The sequence below is a fragment of the Callithrix jacchus genome, chromosome 15 (genome assembly GCF_049354715.1).
Source record: "Callithrix jacchus isolate 240 chromosome 15, calJac240_pri, whole genome shotgun sequence".
Classification (NCBI taxonomy): Eukaryota; Metazoa; Chordata; class Mammalia; order Primates; family Cebidae; genus Callithrix; species Callithrix jacchus.
In genome coordinates, this window is record NC_133516.1 from 29,572,400 (window position 1) to 29,594,198 (window position 21,799).

Sequence of the window (21,799 nt, forward strand, 5' to 3'; positions counted from 1 at the left end):
CCCCATCACAGGTTTAGTGTCCCCAGGCCAGGGCCAGGCCTCCCACACCAGCTGGTTGCCTCCTAGAGGAGGACTGCCCTCCCCCGAGGGTATCTGCACCCAGGACAGTGCCAGGCCTCCATCTTTGGACTGGGCACCATTTTCCCCTCCATCCGCATGTCCAGGACAGGACTGGACCTCTCAACTCAGTCCAAGTCCCCTAGGCCAGGACCAAGTCTCCCTGCTTAGGCTAGGAACCCCCAGGCCAGGGCTGGCCTACATTCACAGAGGCCTCCGAGCCCCACCTGGGCCATCCAGGTATTGGCAGCAGAAGTGGAGCGCTCAGCAGGCCTGGCAGGCAAGCAGGACCCTGTTTGCCTTGAGCAGGGACTGGATCCAGGTGGTCACTTCTCCCTTCACGGCCGCACAGTGAAGCCAAGCCACAGGGAACATGTAAACATCAGCAGAGCTGGGCGGGGGGGTCAGCAGGGAGGAGGGCACCTGGGAGACCCCAACTCCTCAGCCTCCTTGGCTATGGGATCCGGCACCTCAGGCTGCCCAGACTCCTGAGGGCAGGCCAGTACAGTGGCCAGGTCCTGTTTCACCTGTCTTGAGCACGTGTATGGCCCCACCCCTTGATGGCCTGTCTCCCTCAGCCCAGGCTGCCAGAAGGATCACTGAAGCCTCTTGGAAGAAATGGACCTCCTGGGGGCGCTGGTCTAGCCCTGGAACACAGGCTCAGCCTCAAGGGGAAGCTAGTGGGTGCAAAGCTCCCAGCTTAGAATAGTGTCAAGCCCTGCCACCCCCCATCTGCCAATCCATCAAGAGCAAGGACTGATCTGGGCCCCACGTGCCTGGAGTGGGCAGGCTGTGAGGGTCCACACTCTTCAGCCCTCACCCAAGGAGGTGGCCAGAGGGAGCATGGACAGACAGGAAAGGGGGCTGAGTTCTCTGGAGGTTCAAGAGCGATATGCCCCTGCCCCTCCCTGCCTGGGGTCTTCGAGGACACAGCCCTGCTCTGGGGGTCTTAGAGGACGTGGACCTATCCTGGGGATCCGAGAGTGCACTGGCTCTGCATGGATTGCTGGAAGAGCCGTCTGGCTGTGGGGGCCATTGTGGGGGGCTGGGGTAAGGGGGTGCAGCTCCCTGCCCCTGGTGCCTCCTCAGCCAATGCCAAGAGAATGATCCCACCCTAAGGCTGCCATGGCCAACTGAAACAAACCTTGCCTGAGGGACTGGTCCCACTGGCTGGGAGGGACAGAGGAGGAAGGGACTCCAAAGCTGGGCAGGGGCCTGAACCCTGGCTGGCTCCGGGTGTGTGCTGTGTGGCACTGGGCAAGCCACCTTCCCTCTCTGAGCCTCAGCTTCTCCTCACTGGTCAGGCCCCTGAATGGGTTCAGGATCCCACGTTGCTCCTCAACAGGCTCCCAGGCCTGGACAAGGGAAGGGACAGTACCCCTATCCTTCCCTCAGGACCTCCCCCTGACTGGCCCCCTCACTCTTCAGTGCCACAGGCAAGCAAGCAGGGGAGGCCAGGTCAGGGTGGCTTCTTCTTGCTCCAGCATTTTTAACAGGCAGGGGCAGCCTTGGCATGGAGGCCACAGTCAGACTACCTGTCCTCAAAAACTCTTGTCCATACATCAGCAAGAGAGGGGGGCGTATTGGGTGTCATTCTCCAGGTGCGAGCATTCATTTGTGGGTGCTACATGTGTATTTCTTCATTATTTGTGTACAGTCTGTCAATGTGTCCATCTGTGTGTCTGTGCTTCTGTGTACTTGTGTGTCTGGATATGCCTGCATGTCCATTTGTATGTGTCTGTCTTCTTGCATGTCTGTGTAATTGTATGTGTGTGCACCAGTCTGTGTATTTTTGTGTCTATTTGTATATTTGTGTGTATGCAGGTCTATTTTTGTGTGTCTATTTGTATATGTCTGTTATATGTGTGTGTGCGTCTGTTTCGCTGTTGGTGTATGTCTGTATTTAAATGAGTGTATTTGTGTGTGTATATTTGTGTATATCTGTGTGTGTACATGTCTGTATATTTGTGTACATCCGTGTATTAGTATGTGTCTGAGTGTGTCTGTATGTGTCTGTGTATTTGTGTATGTCTGTGTGTGTATGTCTATTTGTGTGTGTGTGTGTGTGGACTCGTGGTCTGAGAACGCTGCCTGTGGGTGGAATTTGGCTCACAGAATGTTTGGTTTGGCACTCACAGTATTTTCAACATCTTGAGCCAACATTTAAAAATCAGGATATTTCACATAAAAATTCAGCTTTCCAACTTCTCTTAAAAATTCAGAAGCCCTAGCAGCCCTGGGCCTGCATTCCCATGAGGCCATGCTCCTTCCGAGCCGCGCAGGGCCGGCCTCCTCTGGGCCCTCCACAGCCTCGCCCGCTTGTCTCACCCACCAGCATCTTGAGGATGGCTGAGTGTGCGAGCCGTGTGTGTGGTCACAACGGAGTGTGAGCCTGGCTGTCAGGGAATGTGTGCATGAGTGGGGTATGAGTGCATGTGTGTGAATATGTGTGCATGTGCACAGCAAGTCTGCGTATGAGGCAGATCCGAGTGTGCACAGTACGTGTGAATGCATGTGCGCGTGCATGTGTGAAGAGTCTGTGTGGAACACGTGTGTAAAGGTATGAGTATGCACGTGTGTGTGCAGGAGAGTGGCCATATTTGTGGCTGTGTGGAGTGTGTGGGCCACAGCGGGCTGGCACACTCTGCAAGGGGCCTCTTCCGGCCTTTGAGGGGGAATTGGATTCCCGGCTTCTGGCTGGGCCGCCTTGCGGGATTTATTTCTGTCTCAGTGCCCACTGGAGGCCTGAGTAATGGGAACATTTAAAGAAAACCAGTAAATACATACAGAAGGGGCAGGCTGGCTGGGAAACTCAGCCTAGACACCCCTGCCCAGCCCACAGCTGCCAGAGCCCCAGGGCAGACCAGAGCCCAGGAAGAAAGGAGCCCCTGCGTGTGGCAGCACCCCGTCACTCTGTGGGGTGCCCACTGCTACCCATGCAGGCCCCCACCACCTAGATGGATGGTCCCTGGGTCAATACTGGGCATCTTGAGAGCTTGCTTGGCTCCAAGCAGCAATTCAGAAGGTTCAGGGGATGCCAGCTCAGGCCTGGCCCAGAGATCAACGGGATCTGACCCTCCAGGGGTGCCCTTTCCCAGCCAGGCTCCAGGCATTCTACCCACACACACACCCTGCACATGCAGACACACAGTCCAAGACGGGGAGAGGCTGTGGTGACTTGGCAGGGCTGGGCAGACACTCGAGATACCCACCTGGACCTCACACACCCGGCAGTGCCTGGAACCTCCTGTCCCAAGACGCGGCCCCCACTGTTCTGGGTCTCAGGCTGACTGATCCCCACTCTCTGAATTGTCTCTGATGAGCAGTCACTTACAAATGACATAGACCTCACAGGAAAGGACAGGAATGCATCATGCAGTGGGGTGACCTGCTTTACAGAAGATCCGCTGCTGGCAGGAGCTGTGTCAACCAACACGCCCCATCAGGGACATCGGGGATCTCCTGCTGCCCCCCAGTGGCCATGGGAGGACACTGGGGAAATAAAAGTCATCACTGCATGGAGCTGTTCATCCACTCCTCTTGGCTGGGTGGACCCTCAAGGCCCCACGCGGTTCTCAGCCAGACGGTTCTGGGGAAGCAAGGCCTTTCAGACTGCTCTGAGGGAAGGGGCTTAGCTCCCAGCACAGATAAGGAGACCACCTGGAAGGTCAGGTCCTCAAAGGCAGAGCCATCGTCACAGCTGTATCCCCAGGTGCTGTACCCAGCGTGACGTGGGGCCCTGGGAAGCACCCTGTGCTAATGGCTAACTCCCCGGGGTTCCTGGAGGGTGGGCAGTGCTGTAGCAAGCCCTGTGCCTGGCTCAGAGACCCATGGAGAGGCCGCCTGAAAGTGAGCAGTATCTCACATGTTGAAGGCTCGAAGGCAGTGACGGGCTTTGGACTAAGGCTGGAAAGTAGTTTTCCCTTGTGACTTCAGGAGTTGTGCCTATCTCTGATCCCAAGCCCATAGTTCCTCACTCTGGTTACAAGGCCCTGTCCTGGCTGGTGGCCTGCCTGGCCCCTAGCTCTGCAAGCCCAGGTGAGACTTCCTCCCAGCCCTCTTGCTTCCCCAGCAAGAGAGAACCCAGAGGCCCCACACCTGGATCTCTGGGTCAGCAAGCCTTGTTCTCCTGTCTTCTTCTGGGGAAGGGGCATCACGCTGTGGAACACGCCAGGCCTGACACATCTCCCAAGATGAAGAGGCCAGATGTCCTAGAGAACCCCAAGTTGGAGGGACCTGAACACTGCGAGGTTGGTTAGGGCTGTCCTGGAGAAGTGACTGGGCAGTGATGGGCCAGGCAGTGGCAGGTACACCCGAGCTCCATCCATAGTGATGGGCACTGGCCCCTGGCCCCACACTGGCCCCTGGCCCTCGCTGGCCCATCTTAAAACCTGAAGGGCTTGCGATAAAGGGGCTGCCAGGGCATCAGTGTGCCCTCCCCACCTAGCCCTCCAACCGAGGCCAGGGCTGAGACTTTTTTTCTTTACCAAATTCTCAGGGGATTATGAATCATTGAGACTAATTCTGAACTACCCCAGTCTTCCCCAGTACTGTGGTCCAGACCCCAGAATGTTTGTTTTTTAAACGCAGAAAGCATACTTTTAAAAAACACACATTTTAGTAACATGTTTCACCAGTTTCTTTGCTCACCAGCTGTATTTTTAAACCTTTTTATTTTGAAATACAGATTCATAGGAAGTTTGGTTTTGTCTGATAGAGTCTTACTCTGTCACCCAGACTGGAGTGCAGAGGTGCCATCTCACCTCCCTGCAACCTCTACCTCTGAATTAAAGTGATTCTCCTGTCTCAGCCTCCCAAAAAGCTGAGATTACAGGCGTGCGCCATCATGCCTAGCTAATTTTTGTATTTTTAGTAGAGATGGAGTTTCACCATGTTGGCCAGGCTAGTCTTGAACTCCTGACCTCAGGTGATCCACCCACCTCGGCCACCCAAAGTGCTAGGATTATAGGCATGAGCCACCACACCTGGCCGATAGGAAGTTTAAAAGCACAGAGAGGTCTTGTGTACCATTTGCCCAGCTTCCGCCTGGTTATAACTTCTAGAGCTGTAGTACAATATTGAAACCAGGAATTGGACATTGGTGCAGTGCAGTTCTATCCCATTTCATCAGGTGTGAAGACACAGGTAACCACCACCACAATCAAGATACACAGAACTATTCCATCACAACCATTCCGGAGAGTTCCTTGGAGCCACCCCCTTTAGAGTCACCTGTCCCCACCATCGCTAACCCCTGGCAACCACTAATCTGTGCCCATCTCTGTAGCTGTGTCACTGTAAGAATGTTGCAGAAGTGGAACCATACAGTATGCAACCATTTGGTACCTATTGTTTGCACTCACCATAATACCCTTGAGATCTATCCAAGCTGTGGCAGGCATCATCAGCAGTTAGCCCTAATCTATGGCTGAGTTGTATTCCACGGTATGGATGTACCACAGGTTAACCTGTCCCCTACCGAAAAGACATGTTTTCCCTAGCTTTTGGCAACCGACAAATAAAGCTGCTACGAACATCTGGATATGCGTTTCTGTGTAAACATTTGTTATTTCTCTGGGATAAACGCCCGGGAGCACGACTGATGGGCTATATAAGTGTGTGTAAAGTTTTTAAAGAAATGGCTGAACTATTTTCCAGAGTGGCTGCTCCATTTTACATTCCCACCTGATTCTCATGTATGAGATTCCATTTTTCCACTTTCTTGTCAGTGTTTATCACTATTTTTATTTGTTCAAATAAGTGTGTAAAGATGTTGTCTAATCTTTGTATTTTCTTAACGGCTCATGATGTTGTACATCTTTCATGTACTTATTTGCCATTTGTATATCCTCTTCAGTGAAATATTTATGTTTTTTGTCCACTTTCTATTTTTTTTTCTTACTGTTGAGTTTTGGGAGTTCTTTATATATTCAAGTTAGGAGTCCTTTATCAGATATTTGGTTTGCAAATATTTTGTTTGCAGCTTTTCATCTTAACAAGGTCTTTGTTGAAGCAAAAACTTTTAACTTAAATGTATCAACTTTTTTCTGTATAGATTGTGCTTTTGATCTCAGGTCTAAGAACTTTTGACCGAGCTGTAGGTCCTGAAGGTTTTCTTGATTACTTCTAAAATTTTGTAGCTTTTTATTTTACATTTAATTCCATGGTACAGTTTAATTTTGTATAAGAGCTGAGGTTTGGGTTTTTTGTTTTGCTTTGCATATGAATTTCGCATTGCTCCAGCACCATTTGTTTTGCACCTTTGTCAAAAATCAGTTAGCCTGGGCAACAAAGCGAAACCCCGTCTCTACAAAAAATATAAAAATTAGCCAGGCGTGATGGTGTGCACCTATAGTCCCAGCTACTCGGGAGGCTGAGGTGGGAGGATCACTTGAGCCTGGGAGGTTGAGGCTGCAGAGAGCTGAGATCTTCCCACTGCGCTCCAGCCTGGATAGTGAGACCCTGTCTCCAAAAAAAAAAAAAAAAAAAAGTTGGCTGTGCCGGTGCATTCTGTCTCGCTGATCCTGCCTCTTTTTCTGCTGATGTCACAATCTTGACTGCTATCACTGTAAAATAAATCCACAATGGGTAGTGAAATGAGTAGTATTCCTTCTGCTTTTTTCTTCTAGTTAAAAAATTGTTTAGCTGTTCTGGTTCCTTTGCCTTTCCAAATACATTTTAGAATAATCTTGTCTATATCCAGAAAAAAATCTCATTGGGCTTTTGGTAAGAGTTACATATTAAACCTATCAATTCTCCAATGAAACACCTGGCCTTGGAGGTTTTTCAGGGCTTTAAAATAATAAATTCGGTTTCCTTAATAGTTACAGAGCTATTTGAATTATCTAGTTCATCTTTGCTGAGATGTGGTATTTGTGCTTTTCAAAAAACTGGTCCCTTTGAACAACCTGTGGAATTTAGGTGGGTAGTTATTTACAGTGCCCTCTTCCTGTCCTGATGTCTGTGGAGTTCGATCCCCTTATTTCATTTCTAATATTCATCATTTGTCTTCTCTTTTGTGTCAGTCTTCCTAGAAGGCTCATCAATGGTATCCATTTTTCCAACCTGGCAAACCGCTCTTCCCTGCACCCTGCTCACTGCTGGCTGCCTTCCCAGGATGTTTTACCTTCCTCAGACAGTCTTAACTCCTTGGCAAAGTGCCCACCTTAAAACACCCATATCCCCCCATGCCTTCCCAACTGCTGAGAGTCATGGCCAATGCAAAGTGAAGGCAGGCCTGTGGACACAGTGGGAGCCAGGGTTTCCTCAGCTGGCCTGACCTTTGCCCTTCTTCTCCTGTTGGTACCTCAAATCTCTGATGGAGCAGAAGCCCTCTTCAGGTAGGTGAGGATGGCAACTGGGGAGAAGGGACTTACATCCCTGGTGGCCTCAGGAGGCCTCGGTACCACCTTGGACTTAACACAAGAATAAAACCCCTCCTTGCTTAAGCCTGGTGGTGGGTGGCTGCCAAACAGTCCTGATTACCATATCCACTCCCCACTCCCAGACTGGTTCTTCCTCAGCATCCCATCCTTTAGTTCTTTCAGCAAAGATCAGTGCACCGTAAACACTTACTGACATAAGCTTGGAAACGTCTTCATGCCCCTGCTTGTGATAACTAAACAGACTTGACACTGGTTTTCTTAGCACTTAGGAAAACTTTATGTTCTGGTATCGACTGTTGATGAAAAGTGAAACTAATTTCTTTGTAGGTGATCTTTTAACATTTTAACATGTAGCTTGTATGATTTTTTTTCCCTTTGGCTTCGATGTTCTCATCTAGACCACTGTAGTGAAACTGCAGATGTAGTAAAACTGCTCTTAAAAATATATACATATGCTAGGTGCAGTGGCTCATGCCTATAATCCCAGCACTTTGGGAGGCTGAGGCAGGACGATTGCTTGAAGTCAGTTGGAGAGCAGACTGGCCAAAATGGTAAAACTAAAAATACAAAAGAATTAGCCAGGCATGCTGGCACACACCCGTGGTCCCAGTGAGCTGAGATCGTACCACTGCACTCCAGCCCGGGTGTCAGAGAACCCATCTCAAAAAAATAAAATAAAAATAAGCCTGTGTGTTGAAATACAGCATATACACCAAAGTGTATAAAAATGAGTAAGTCTAGAGAATAAATTCCCTTCACTCAAGCCAAGAAAACACACTGTCATTATCTCAAAGGGTCCCTCTCCAGAGCTAACTACAAGGCTAAAGTTGACAATCACCACCTTGCTCTTCTGCCCTGGCCCTACCACCTGTGTGTTGTCCTTACATCGTCTCACTCTGCCTGTTCAGAATGTCACACAAATGGCTCATACTCTATTTCTTACATGACTCGCTTCTTTTAACATCTATCCATTTGTTGCACATGGCTGTAGCTCTTCTCACAGCTATGGAACACTGCACTGTAAGAACGACAACTTACCTATTACCACATTCTGGCTTTGATTTGGTGTGTGTGTGGACACATGTGCCCATGCTATCACGAACAATGCTTCTACAAGCATTTCTCTTCCTGCCTCCTAGTGTACATGCGCAACAGTTCTCGAGGGGACTAAGAGTGGAACTGATGGGTCCTAGCGTGCACATGTTCAACTTTTCCAATGTGGTTTACACATTTCACACTCCCACCGCTGTGGGTGGGAGGTCTCACTGCTCCACAGCAAGCTGATGTAGCTAATGACACCTCTGAAACTCTCCCTTGCCTGGCATCACTCCCACCACCTCCACGTTCTTTGGCTAATCCTGTGCCTGACAGAGCTTTTCTAACCCCACTAATCTTTCTTTCTATTAGCTTCTGAGGTGGGGTCTCACTCTGTTGCCCAGGCTGGAGCACAGTGGTGTGAGCAAAGCTCACTGCAACCCCCACCTCCCAGGCCCATTTCCCACCTCAGCTTCCCAAGTGGCTGGGACTACAGACACACACCACCGCACCTAATTTGTTTTTTTGTAGAAGACAGGGTTTCACCATGTTGCCGAGGCTGGTCTTGAACTCCTGGACTCAAGCAATCTGCCAGAGACTCAAGCAAACTCACCCTCCCTAAGTGCTAGGATTACAGGCATGAGCCACTGCACCCGGTTGGCTTTAGGTTTTTCAAAAACACAGCAAACTGAGTTGAAAGAAAAAAAAAAAGAAAAGCAGTCTAATACCTTGTCATTACTGATATATTTGGATTCAACTACTCAATCTACCTTTTCTCTCTGCTTTCCTTTGGATCGTTACTTTTTTCTCATTCTGGTTTTTTTTTTTTTTTTTTTCTCATCTCCTCTAGAAGTAGTACACTCTGTTTCTACTCTTTTCAGGTTACCCTAGAAATGTCAACCGACCTATTTCCCAGTCTTATCCCTCTTCCTGAGTGAGCTTCTTCAAGGACTGTAACCCTAACCACCTCCTACCTCTGAACTTATACACCACTGTTATGTATTTTTTTTTTTTTTTTGAGACGGAGTTTCGCTCTTGTTACCCAGGCTGGAGTGCAATGGCGCGATCTCAGCTCACCACAACCTCCACCTCTTGGGTTCAAGCAATTCTCCTGCCTCAGCCTCCTCAGTAGCTGGGATTACAGGCATGTACCACCATGCCCAGCTAATTTTTTTGTATTTTTAGTAGAGACGGGATTTCACCATGTTGACCAGGATGGTCTCAATCTCTTGACCTCGTGATCCACCCACCTCAACCTCCCAAAGTGCTGGGATTACAGGCGTGAGCTACCGTGCCCAGCCCACCACTGTCATGTATTCTAAATAGCCCTTGCTTTTCCTCACAACACAGTTTTGTTTTATAAGGTCGGTGCTTATTTACATTTATACTTTCTTTCTCTGGACTTTCCATCTGGGATTGTGACCCTCAGTCTGAAAATATCATTTATGATTTTTTTCAAAGGAGAATGCTTATTTAAAAAAAAAAAAAAAAAACTTTATATAGAGTTCGCCCACTAAAGAGCACAATTCAATGGCCCTTGGAATTTCAGCATATTCAGACTTGTACAACCACAATCACTTTTAGAACATTTTCATTACCCCAAAATAGATTTTCATTTAGTGAGAGTCTGCTGGTGACAGAATCCCTGACTTGTGGGTCTAAAAACATCGTAGGTCTAGGCCGGGCGTGGTGGCTCACGCCTATAATCCCAGCACTTTGGGAGGCCGAGATTGGTGGATCACGAGGTCAAGAGATCGAGACCATCCTGGTCAACAAGGTGAAACCCCGTCTCTACTAAAAATACAAAAATTAGGTGGGCATGGTGGCGTGTGCCTGTAGTCCCAGCTACTCGGGAGGCTGAGGCAGGAGAATTGCTTGAACCCAGGAGGTGGAGGTTGTGGTGAGCCGAGATCGCGCCATTGCGTAACAAGAGTGAAACTCCGTCTCAAAAAATATATATATCTTAGGTCTGGCGCAGTGGCTCATGCCTGTAATCCCAGCACTTTGGGAGGCCAAGGTGGGCAGATCACTCGAGTTCAGGAGTTCAACATCACCCCGGGCAACATAGTGAGACCCCATCTCTATAAAAAACAAAAACTACGTCTCATTGTTTCTCTGAGTATGCAATTCTAGGATGACAATTTTCTCTCATTCCTGTTAACACTGTTTATAGCTGAGACATCTGTTGCTGTGTTGCTCCTTGAAAGGTAGTATGTCTTTTCTCTCCAATTTTAAGATATTTTCTTGGTCTTTGCGCTCTTTAATGTTATTACAACGTGATTACGTATGTGGTAGTTTTAAAAGAAGTCCACAAATTCTTAGACGGCCCCCGCTTCAGGAAGTGGAACCTAATTCTTCTCCTTTAAGTGTGGGCTGGGTGTAGTGACTTGCTTCTAACAAACGGAATGTGGCAGAATATCGCTTCCAAGACCAGATCACAAGATCTGAAGCCCAACACTCCTTCCTGCTTTCTCTCTAGGATTGCCACTCTGGGAAAGCCACCAGCCATGTCTTGAGAACATTCGGGCTGATGAAGAAGTCCATGTGGCAAGGCACAGGGGCTTCCATTCAATAGCCCCGTAAGTCATCTTGTAAACAGATCCTCCAGTCCCAGTCCAGCCTTCAGATGAGTGCAGCTACACAACTGACCCCACGCTAGACCTACCCAGCTAAGCCACTCCTGATTCCTGGCCCACAAAAACTGAGGTAGTAAGTGTGTATTACTTTAAGTCTCTGAGTTTTGGGTAATTTATGTGTAGCAATTGTTTTTTAAGTAAATTTGCTGAGTTAGAATAAACATATGAAAAGTGCATAAAACATGTATACAGCTCAATGAATATTCACAAAGTCAAAATACCTAGTTAATCATCACCCAGATGAAGAAACGGAAGATTTGGATGTTTATTTTTTCCTATTAACCTGCTTGAGCTTGCTGGTCTTCTTGAATCTGCGAATTGGTGATTTTCAAAAGTTCTGAACATTCTCAGCCACTGTTGTTAAATATCGCCTCTGCCTCACTTTCACTTTTGTTTTCCCTCCTGGAACTCCATCGCTCTATGTCGGATCTTTTCATTCTATTCTACACGTCTCTCAATCTGTTGCTTTACATTACTGATCTGTTTATCTTGCTGGGTTGCATTTTGGAAAACTTCAGATCTAGTTTCCCATTCACTAATTGTTTCTTCACCTTTGTCTAATTCACAGATACAAGGTTTTTAATTGCCTTAATACATTATAGTGCTATACAGTCATTCCTTTATCCATGGGGGGCATATTCCAAGACCCCCAGTGGATGCCTGAAATGGTGGCGAGTACTGAACCCTATATATACTGTGTTTTCTCTTACACATAAATACCTATGATAAAATTTAATTTATAAATTAGGCATAGTAACAAGTTAACAATAACTGAGAAAACAATTATAACAATATACAGTAGTTAAAGTTATATGAATGTGGTCTCTCTCAAAGTATCTTATTGCTTAAGAAAAAAAAAGAAGTGGTTGGCCATTCTTTCTTCAAGTACCTTCTTTCTCTGGTTTCCTTTTCTTGGAACTCCTGTCATCTATAGAACATGTATCAGTATGGCAAGGTTCTCAAGCTACCTTCCATCTTGCCTTCTTTATCTCTCACTGCCACCTTCTATATGACCGTCTCAGCTTTAACTTCCAATTTACTAATCCTTTCTTGGACTTTAATACTTAGCTTTCTAGTAAGTTTCTTGTTTTAAGAGCTATTTTCTTTCTTTCCAAGATTTCTAATCAGTTCTTTCTTATGTCTAACCTTTGTTCTTAAGGGTACCAGACCCTCTTTTATCTCTCTGATGCAAAAACAAATGCTCATTTTTAAAGCCTTTTAGGCTGTTACTATTTCAGTTTCCTTGGGTATAAATCCTCCCACTTGGGTTACTGATCATTCTGTAAGACACTGGATTTTCTCATGTATTTTGTAATTTTTGTTTGAGTGCTCATGATGCATGGTACTTTCTGTTTTTCCTTAGAGGACAACATCCAGGGTCATAAAGTCAGAAGCACACGTTTCATTAGCTCTCAGGACTGTCATACTGTTGGATAACCCTTCTCTAGTCCCAGAGCTTGTGCTGAGTGGCAGCCTAGTTGCCAGTCACTGGGTATCCAAGTCTTTCCACTGCTGCAGACAAGCATCCTGTTTCCAACTGCAATCTCAGGAGATGCAGGGAGTCTTTTCATCCCTTTTTTCGTAGGAAAAGAAGTCTGGTTTCAGTTTTACCAACTGGATAGAGGGAGCCTGGCTCCAGTCCTGCATGTACCCCTGGAACTAGGAAATACTGAAAAGGCTTCTGCCCCATGTGGGAGTCAGAGTCTTGGTCTTGTCTTACTACTCAGTGCAGAAGCTGGACACCTACCACTTTAGCCCTCACCCACAGCTAGAAGTTTCTGTTCCCTTTTCCACACAGGAATTACCTTCCAAGAATAGTTGCTAATTTTAACTTAAAGGGTTTTTCACTCGTTGTGTGAGTGTGCTTGTCTCTATGTGCACAAACCCACTCTGCCTCTATGACCAGAGTGCTTGGCACTGTCTGCCAGAAACAGGCCATTGTGTTTCTGGAAGAGGAAAGGAAGAACACACTGAATGGCTTAGGGCAGAGGCAGGAGGCTCAAGGGGAAATCCCAAAGGAAACTCAAGGGTGTAACCATCCTGGAGGAGATGCAAGTCTACTTGGCCACAGGTCCTGCAGTCAAAGATGATGCAGTCAGCCAGTTACCCTGGAGAGTCTGCTCCACAGAAGAGGCTCATGTCCTAAAGCCAGAACCTTGGGGATCTAGGGTCCATGACCACACCTGAAACCCAGCTTAGAAAATCCCCGTCTCTAACAGAATGGGCCACCCCTCCCACGCAAGGGCTCTGTCCCAGGGGAGCCATAGTCTAGCTCTGACTGGTGGAGCAGGGAGAGGGGCTGCCTGGGGCTGGGCAGAGTGAAGAACACAGTGCCAGCAGCCTCAAATCTGGAGTGGCCCTGAGTTGGGGTTTGCCAAGGCCTACTCTCTCTCACACTGTGAGAAGATCCCAGAGAAGCAGGGTGGGAGTCTCTCCATCTACTCCACAGACTACTACAAGGCCTAGGCCTGGGGGAGGTCTTAAAAGAACTCTCTCAGTCTCTGTCTCTATCACCCAAGGATCTTGAGATGACTGCACTGACCATGGACTGGGCCAGGACTTGGACGCAGAAGGCAGCGCTGAGCGTTCCCCACCCTCCAGCCTTAACATGCCCAGCCCAACACAGGGGTTATTCATACTAAGTACCACCTCTGCAGTCACCCTGTCGTGGAGCCCAAATCCACAGTACCCCCAGACCTAGGAAATATGTGACAGATTTCTGCCACACACAGGGGTTTTCTTGTCTATTTAGAGATTTTTTTTTAAAGTTCAAAATACATACATATATACATACTCATGTACAAACACAGGCACACCCAGAGTTGCTGCTGTTCTGCCTCCATTTAGAATGGCAGGGGCCACTCAGGAGACAAGGAGCTGACCTCAGCCATGGGGGTTTCAGACTTGACAGGAAGGAAGTCTCTGCTCAGAAGCCAAACTGGAGGCGATGGCAAGCCTCACCCCAATCCCTGCCCAAGACCACCCCCTGCAGGACATGCCTGACAGGCGCATGGCGGGGCAGGGCATGCCTCAATCGGAGTCACAGGCCTTCTGTTCGGTGGCAGCGTCCACTGCAGAGGCTAGGCTGTCTTCCTGACCTTTTAGTCTTTCACCTGGGATGGATGGCAGACAGATGTGGTGGGGAGGGGCCCTGTGCTTGGGCCACCACCCAGAGGGCAGGACCCCACCTTGCCAGGCCCTGAACTTACGGATCAGCTCGGCAATGGCCCTCTGAGTCCTCTTTTTTAGTTTCTCCAGCTTCTTGGCCACATCTCTCTTGAGGTCCCTGGAACAGGGAGGCAAGGAGAAGCAGAAGGCTGAAGGCTGGCCTGATGTGGTCTTGGGCCCCCTCCTCCCTTCTTGCAGCCCTCTGGCATTAGGAGTCATGCTTGGTTGCTTGAGGGGGCTGCCCTGGGGAAGAGGCCAGGACATTCCCCTTCTATACCCTCCAAAACCTAGCACCAACCATCCTTCCCTGTCCCACTGAGGTAGGGGGACTAGCACCACAGACCCACCCAAAATAAGGGGCTGAAACAAGGCATGCAAAGATGGATGGTTTCTCAGGGACACTCTCTTGGTCTGGTCGTATGGTCACTATCAGAGGGTGCCTTGCTCTGGCCCACTGTGGGCCCTGCTCCTCTTCTAGCCACAGGCCCAGCCCCTCCACTGTGGGTATCCAGAAGTGAACAAGCAGTCAGTCCGTTCTCTCTGGCTCTGCGTTTCCCAGGACATATGCTTTTGTTTCATCAAATTAAAACAACCTCAGCTGGTGACTCGACCCAGAATCAGGTAAGAGGGATACAGGGCTACTTCCAGCTCAAGGTCAAGACAGACAAAAGTCTCCCAGCCCACAGCACCCTCTCCTACTCTCTCTCAGCATAGCAAGAAGGATGTCGACCTCTGTTTCCGAGAGAAGGGAACCAGAGCCAGAGGGAACACACTGTGGTTGTAGAACAGGAAGAGAAAACTGTATCTGCCCTTCCTTCCACCCCTGGCCCCCAAGGATAGCAGTTGGCCTTGCTCAGATGGGCGCTCTGGAGCAGATGGTTCTCAGCCTCTCAGAAGGGCCTTCGTGAGGAGCCTGCTGCTCCCCACACCTGAGCCCCTCTCCATCACTCCCCTCTCACCCCATCACGTATGTCCTCCTCAGAACTGGTTTCCAACAATAGCCATCTCATGTAACTCTATGTCAGTACTGCCAGTCTCTGCACTGCGTGGATGGAAAGAGCCAAGCCCCAGGCCCACGCTGGCACCAAGAGCCCCCAAGTCGGCCTGTACTATCCCTCACAGGCAACACTCACCAGTCAGGCTTCCGAGGAGCGAGGTTGGCCAGATCCTGGAGAGGGAGGAGACACATATCACGATGGAGAGGCTGCCCCAGGGGAAGGGGGAAGGCAGGCTAGAGAGGGAGAGAATGAGAGAAAGAGGAGGAGGAAGGAGAGAGACAAGGACAAAGAGGCAGGTGGCAAGGGAATAAAGAAGTGACAAGAAGGAAGGGGGCAGAGGGAGAGCAGATGGGGAAGAGAAACAGGACACACAGAAGCAACAAGGAGGCCAGGGCAGCCCAGGCACTCACCACCTCCTCGATGACAGGCTCGGGCTTGGCGGCCTCCAGCTGCTCTTTCACCTTCTCTTCCACTAGAGGGTGCAAGACAACAGAGGAGGCCTGTGAGAAAGGCGCTGCCACTCTGCAGAGACACTGCCTGCTGTGGCCCCGAGGAGAGACGGGACTCCAGACTTCCTTGCTCCCACCTCTCCATGGCCCCCAACCAGCCAGAGGTGAAGACCCTGCAAAGGCAGCTCTGGAGAAGGGGCCTGGGTTTCCCAAGATGAAGGCAATCCCCATGGCCAAGAACGGGACAGCAGGAGGCAGCCACCCACAGTCAGTCAGGAAGCATGGACACTGACAAGCGCTGCCTGGATACATACAAAATGAGAACCAGCTTCTCACATCATCCCAGGGCTCCTGGGCTCTGAGGACGTCCTCTAGGTCCCAGCCTAGCCAGAGCCACAGGTGGCTTTTCTTCCATCCCACCTAAGGTATGTGCTCCTAAGACCAGGGCATAGGCACCTCCCAGCTCCTCCAAGCTGCTGCCAGCACAGTGGGCCTCTGAGAGGTCTGACCAGGAGGCTCCTGCCCCTTGGGGACAAATGCAGAAGCACTAACAACTCTGGGCTCTGTGGGCTTCCTCCAGCCCCTGGCACCCAGTGGGCCCATGAGTGCCCTTCCTGCTCTGCCTCACCTCCCTCCAGACACAGATGAGAGCTGAGGGTTAACCCTGACCAGAGGCGTGGGGCCAGTTCCTCACCCTCCTCTGTCCTGCCTACTGTCCCCCACTGCACCATCACCGTACCAGGTGGGGCCCAAAACACAAAGCGAATCACAGGGAAGTGTCTGGATTTCATGGATGAAAGAGGTGGGGAAGGAGACTAGAATGTGACCGAACAGGTGACACTTTACTTTTTACCAAGATAAATGTATTTATTCATTCATTACTTGTCCAATTAAAAGGAAGTCGATAACAAGGCCAGGCACAGTGGCTCACACCTGGAATCACAGCACTTCAGGGGGCCAAGGTGGGTGGATCACTTGAGATCAGGAGTTTGAGACCAGCCTGGCCATACAGCAAAACCCTATCTCTACTAAAAACACAAAAATTAGCCAGGCGTGGTGGCGTGCACCTACAATCTCAGCTTCTCAGGAGGCTGAGGGTACAGTGAGCTGAGATTATGCCACTGAACTCCAGCCTAGGTGACAGAGTGAGACTCCGTCTCAAAAACAAACAAACAAAAAACCCCCACTAATGTAAAGAATTAAAATGGGTACCCTCTGGGCAAAGGCCCAGGGATCCGCAAGACTAAGAAGCTTCCTGGCATGTGTGGACGCCCAGAAGCTCCTGGTGGCTATGCTGCTCCCATGCCGTGGCAAAAGACTAGGCAAGCCTCAGGCCCTCTCCCCTGCCTCAGTGCTCCACATTGCCTGTCCACTGCTATACATGGCTAAATGAATGGCCCATCTCTGACCCACCCAGGGCCCACAGGACCCATCACCCTGCCCTGCTGCTCAACGGCCCCATGACCACATCCACTTCTCAGCCCAGGAGTCCTATAAGAGGATGTGGATTCTTTCAGACCCCACTCACATCCCTGGGAGGCCTCGGCCTCAGGGTATGAGCAGGACTGAGAAGGCGTAAGAGGCCTCTTCAGTGCCCAGACAGCCTCTGCTGCCACCAAAGGCCAACTATGTGTGTATCTGCCATGAGATGGTGACAAAGGGTCCTGCCTGCAGGCCCAACTCCTGTCCTGGTACTGCTGGTTATTCTCTAATAAGAGAGAGCAAAGCCTGCAGAGGCGGAGGGCAGCTGACAGTGCCAGGGAGCAGAGGTGGAGAGAGGCAGCCCGCTTACCTGCAACCGGTTTGGCCTGGGGCACCCTCCTCTTCTTCAGGTCCTCATCCTCTGGGACATAGTTCCGCAGTCTAAGTTCCCTGCAAGGACGGAGAGAACAAGCAAAGACAAAGTCAGTATGTTACATGGTCTCATTCATTCACTCCTACAACTTGCATAGCAAGTGACTTCCCGACTTTCCTCCGTGGTCTCTGGAGATGGCCTGGTAAGGAGGAAAAGCACAGAACAGAGTGTCATCGGGCAGGCCCCTTGGCACCGTCCCTGCCACTTAGTGGGAATGGCTGCCCTCCAGAGGCCCTGTCTACTCTGTTGGAGTATGGTTCTCTTCCAGAGCTGGGCCAAGGAGGCCTAGGGAGCATCCACAGGGTGTCTCTCCTGGATCATCCCATTTGACAGCCAAGGGGACTGGAGGTCTGGGAGACGCACCCTTTTCATAAAATCACATAGCAGTGGCTGCACATCTGAGCTCAAGGCAAGGTATGACTCCCAGCCAGGGTTAAAGCTCCTGGGCTGAGTGATTCCTAAAAGAGAAGGTCAGTGGCCACCCACCAGTTCCCCAAGTCTGGTCCTCTTCAGAGCCTTCCTGCCCTGGGGCTCATGCCAAATACATCTCAACTGCTTAAAGAAAAGCATCTGGGTGTTCTGCGCCAGGGGCACGTGGCAGTGAGTGAGGAGGAGTGACGTGTGGACAGACAAGCAAGTGCTGGGGAGCTCCAGAGGGGCGCGGCTGCCTACAGTCGTGGGATGTGAAGGGGAGGGATTCCAGGAGGAGGTAGCACCTGGGCCTGCAGAGGATGTGGACAGGGTCAAGGCACAAAGCACATGAGAGGACTGCTGGGAGTGGCCCGTGAGAGCTGTGAAAACAGGCATGGCCATGTGCAAGACCGGGAAGGCCACAGTCTACCTGGACAACACTGAGAACGGCACAGCCCCCAAGGCCTCCGTGAAGACAGAGGAGCCACAGGGGCTAGAATCACCTGGTGGCAGCTGCAACTACTTACCATGCTTTTATTTTCTTCCTGCCTCAGTCTTTTCAGGCAGGGGTGGCTGAGCCAAGAACTCACTGGCTCAGGGGCTCATCAAATCCCAGCCCCACAAACACAGAAGCAGGCTGCCAGGAAGAGGTGCCCCTGGCACCTCTGAAGGGCAAGAGGTCCTGGGGGCTGCTGGGTCTAAGAAAGAAGGCAGAGGCAGTGGGACAGAACCCCTAACCCTGGGGGATGCAGGAGTGGCCCCTCACATGCTGGCCAGGTGAGACTAGGCCGCAGGTCCTCCTCCTTCCTCAGTACCTCTTTTGGTTCTTGACCGCTGGTCCCTCAGTAAAGTCCTGAGCCTCTAAGGCAGGAAACAACTTCCCAGCAGGCGTCTCACAGTCTGCATCTCCCAAGCCCTCTGTCTGGACCAGGTAAAAGTGCTGCTGACTTCCTAAGGCCCTGTGAAAGCGAGCTTTCCCAGAGGCAAGGCAGTGGGTGTCTGTGGCCACGCAGCTAGCTAGCGGTGGTGCTTTGGACTTAGGGGTTTTCAGATGCCATCCATTCTCCTATTCAAGAGCTCCACCTGCTTCCTGCCCCAAGCTCACTTACCATCTCCTTCCCTCCTGCCAGGGCCCCTGGGCCTGAAGCCTTGGGGCTGGGCTGAACCACTAGGGGTTGGGGGGATGGGGCAGTACCAGCATCATCCGTGTGGAGGAAGCCCACCTGCACTCCCAAAACCTGCTTCCTCTAAGGAGCAGAGACACCCCACCCTGTCCCCCATCCTTGAATGCTTGCCTTGGGCTAGGGGTATATGTCAGGTCACGGAGGTACAGGGAGACAAAGTGGGGCATGACTGGGTGCAAAAGCTTTCGTTCACAACAGGGTGGGGAGAAATGAGGAAGAGAAACTGGGTGTGGGAAGAAAACTGCAGGGATTAGTAAGAAAAAGAACTGTCACTTTCAGAAACCGTCTCCAAAGTTCTGTGAGAAATCAGTAGGAGAGAGGAGAGGCCCAAGGGAACTGTACCCACAGCTCACAGCAGCAACAGACACCCATGCCTCCAGCCCCACCCGCTGCCCAAGGCTTCAGAAGGCCGGCTAGAGGATGAAGCCAGGCAAGAGGCGGGAGCAGAGCCTTGCACCCACTGTGCCCTGCCACCCCAGAGCACTGGCCAAGCAGCCAAAACACCGAGGTCCCAAACACTACGGGAAGGTCCCATTCCATGCCTCAGTTTCCACATTTAGAAACACTAAGGCTGCGCTGGGTGCATCCAGCTCCATCACGCCCTCCCCAGACTCATTCTTGGAGAGCTAATCTAATGTGCAGCCACTGTTGTGTGATCGCATGAAAATGGTGCAGTTTCTCGGACCTCCAGTCCCCTTAGCTTGGAGAGCTAAGTGACTTTCCCTCCCTAATGCCCCCTTAACTGCCCACCCCTGAAATTCCACCACTACCAAAGGGCAGGAGTCTCTCTGGGAGAGGTCAAGGAGCATGGGGTTCGGCTTGGGGACCTGGCCTTTCCAACACAGGCCCCTCCCTTATAAAGGGAGGTTAAATCATGGGCAGCTTAACAAATCTGATGCAAACATATTTTTTAAAATATTTCAGCTGGGCCCAGTGGCTCATGCCTGTAATGGCTCATGCCAGCACTTTGAGAGGCTAAGGCAGATGGATCACTTCAGGTCAGGAGTTTGAGCCAGGCCTGGCCAATGTGGCAAAACCCTGTCCCTACTAAAATTATAAAAATTAGCAGGATGTGGGGGCACACGCCTGTAATCTTGGATATTTGGGAGGCTAAGGCAAGAGAATTGCTTGAACCTGAAAGGCAAAGGTTGCCATGAGCCAAGATCGCACCACTGCACTCCAGCCTAGGCTGCAGACTGTCTCAAAAAAATAAAATAAATAAAATTAAATTTAAAAATATATATATATACACACACACAATATATATATTTATATTTTTTATATATAGTATTTATATATATAAATATATATATATATATTTATGTATATAATTTTATTTATTTATTTATTTTTGAGACAGAGTCTGGCTCCATCGCCAGGCTGGAGTGCAGTGGCACAATCTCGGCTCACCACAACCTCCGCATCCCAGGTACAAGCAATTCTCCTGCCTCTGCCTCCTGAGTAGCTGGGACTACAGGCGTGCGCCATCACACCCAGCTGATTTTTGTATTTTTAGTAGAGACGGGGTTTCATCATGTTGGCCAGGATGGTCTCGATCTCTTGACCTCGTGATCCACCCGCCTCAGCCTCCCAAAGTGCTGGGATTACAGGCATGAGCCACCACGCCCAGCCTATAATTTTTTTTAAATTGTCCTTGGAGAAACACCAAGACAAGGACTCCAGGGGCTGCAATCATGGAGATGAGGGAAGTACAACAAAGTGAGCCTGACATCACGCCCCTCTTTCTCCTGAAAGTGTCTATTTACATGCAGCAGCTGAAAAGGTGAGAGTGAGCAGAGCTTCCTATTAGGTTGGTACAAAAATAACTGCGGTTTTTGCCATTAAACATGGTGGAAGGCCAGGCACGGTGGCTCACGTCTATAATCCTAGCACTCTGGGAGGTCGAGGCAGGTGGATCATGAGGTCAAGAGATTGAGACCATCCTGGTCAACGAGGTGAAACCCCGTCTCTACTAAAAATACAAAAATTAGCTGGGCATGGTGGTGCGCACCTGTAGTCCCAGCTACTCGGGAGGCTGAGGCAGGAGAATTGCTTGAACCCAGGAGGCAGAGGTTGCAGTGAGCCGAGATCGTGCCATTGCACTCCAGTCTGGGTAACAACAGCGAAACTCCGTCTCAAAAAAAATAAATAAACATGGTGGCAGAAGCCACAATTACTTTTGCACCAACCTCATACAATTTCATGGGCCTGAAGAGGGGAAAAAAAATGTGTGTTAAGGGCAGAAAACTAAAACTGACCGCTGACTTTTAACTGAAACTATGGAAATCGTAAGACAATAAAATGGCATCTCAGAAGGGTGGACAAAATAAATGTCACGTAAGTGTGGACAAAATAAATTCTAAATCTAGTTAAGAAGCCTTTATGAGAAAGATTTTTCCAGACAAAGAGAAGTTAGGAGAATTAGTCATCAGTGGATCTGTTATTCAAGAAATACTAAAAGGAATACTTTAGGCTGGAAGAAAATGATTTCAGACAGAAATATGGAATTGTAGGGAAAAATAAAATGCCTCAGAAAGGGTAAATACAGTGGCTTGCACCTATAATCCCAGCTTGGGAGGCTAAGGCAGGAAGATTGCTGGAGCCAGGCTGCAGAGGGCTAT

General features: G+C 49.9%; 1 protein-coding gene across 5 annotated transcripts in view; it reads right to left on the reverse strand.

The window, feature by feature from the left end:
* Positions 1 to 10,716: 10,716 nt before the first annotated feature.
* CCDC12 (coiled-coil domain containing 12) overlaps positions 10,717 to 21,799 on the reverse strand; it is a 56,297-nt gene continuing 45,214 nt past the window's right edge. For 3 of the 5 annotated variants that reach the window (XM_008981568.5, XM_078350691.1, XM_017964867.4), the window contains 5 exons: positions 17,521 to 17,600; positions 15,690 to 15,751; positions 15,415 to 15,449; positions 14,323 to 14,399; positions 10,717 to 14,226 (listed from right to left, as the gene is read on the reverse strand). In XM_008981568.5, the coding sequence (XP_008979816.1) occupies positions 14,144 to 14,226; positions 14,323 to 14,399; positions 15,415 to 15,449; positions 15,690 to 15,751; positions 17,521 to 17,600 (337 nt within the window). In that variant the 3' untranslated portion in view covers positions 10,717 to 14,143. Of the gene's footprint in view, positions 14,227 to 14,322; positions 14,400 to 15,414; positions 15,513 to 15,689; positions 15,752 to 17,520; positions 17,601 to 21,799 lie in introns of all 5 variants that reach the window. The other 2 variants (XM_078350689.1, XM_078350690.1) reach the window with 1 other exon arrangement.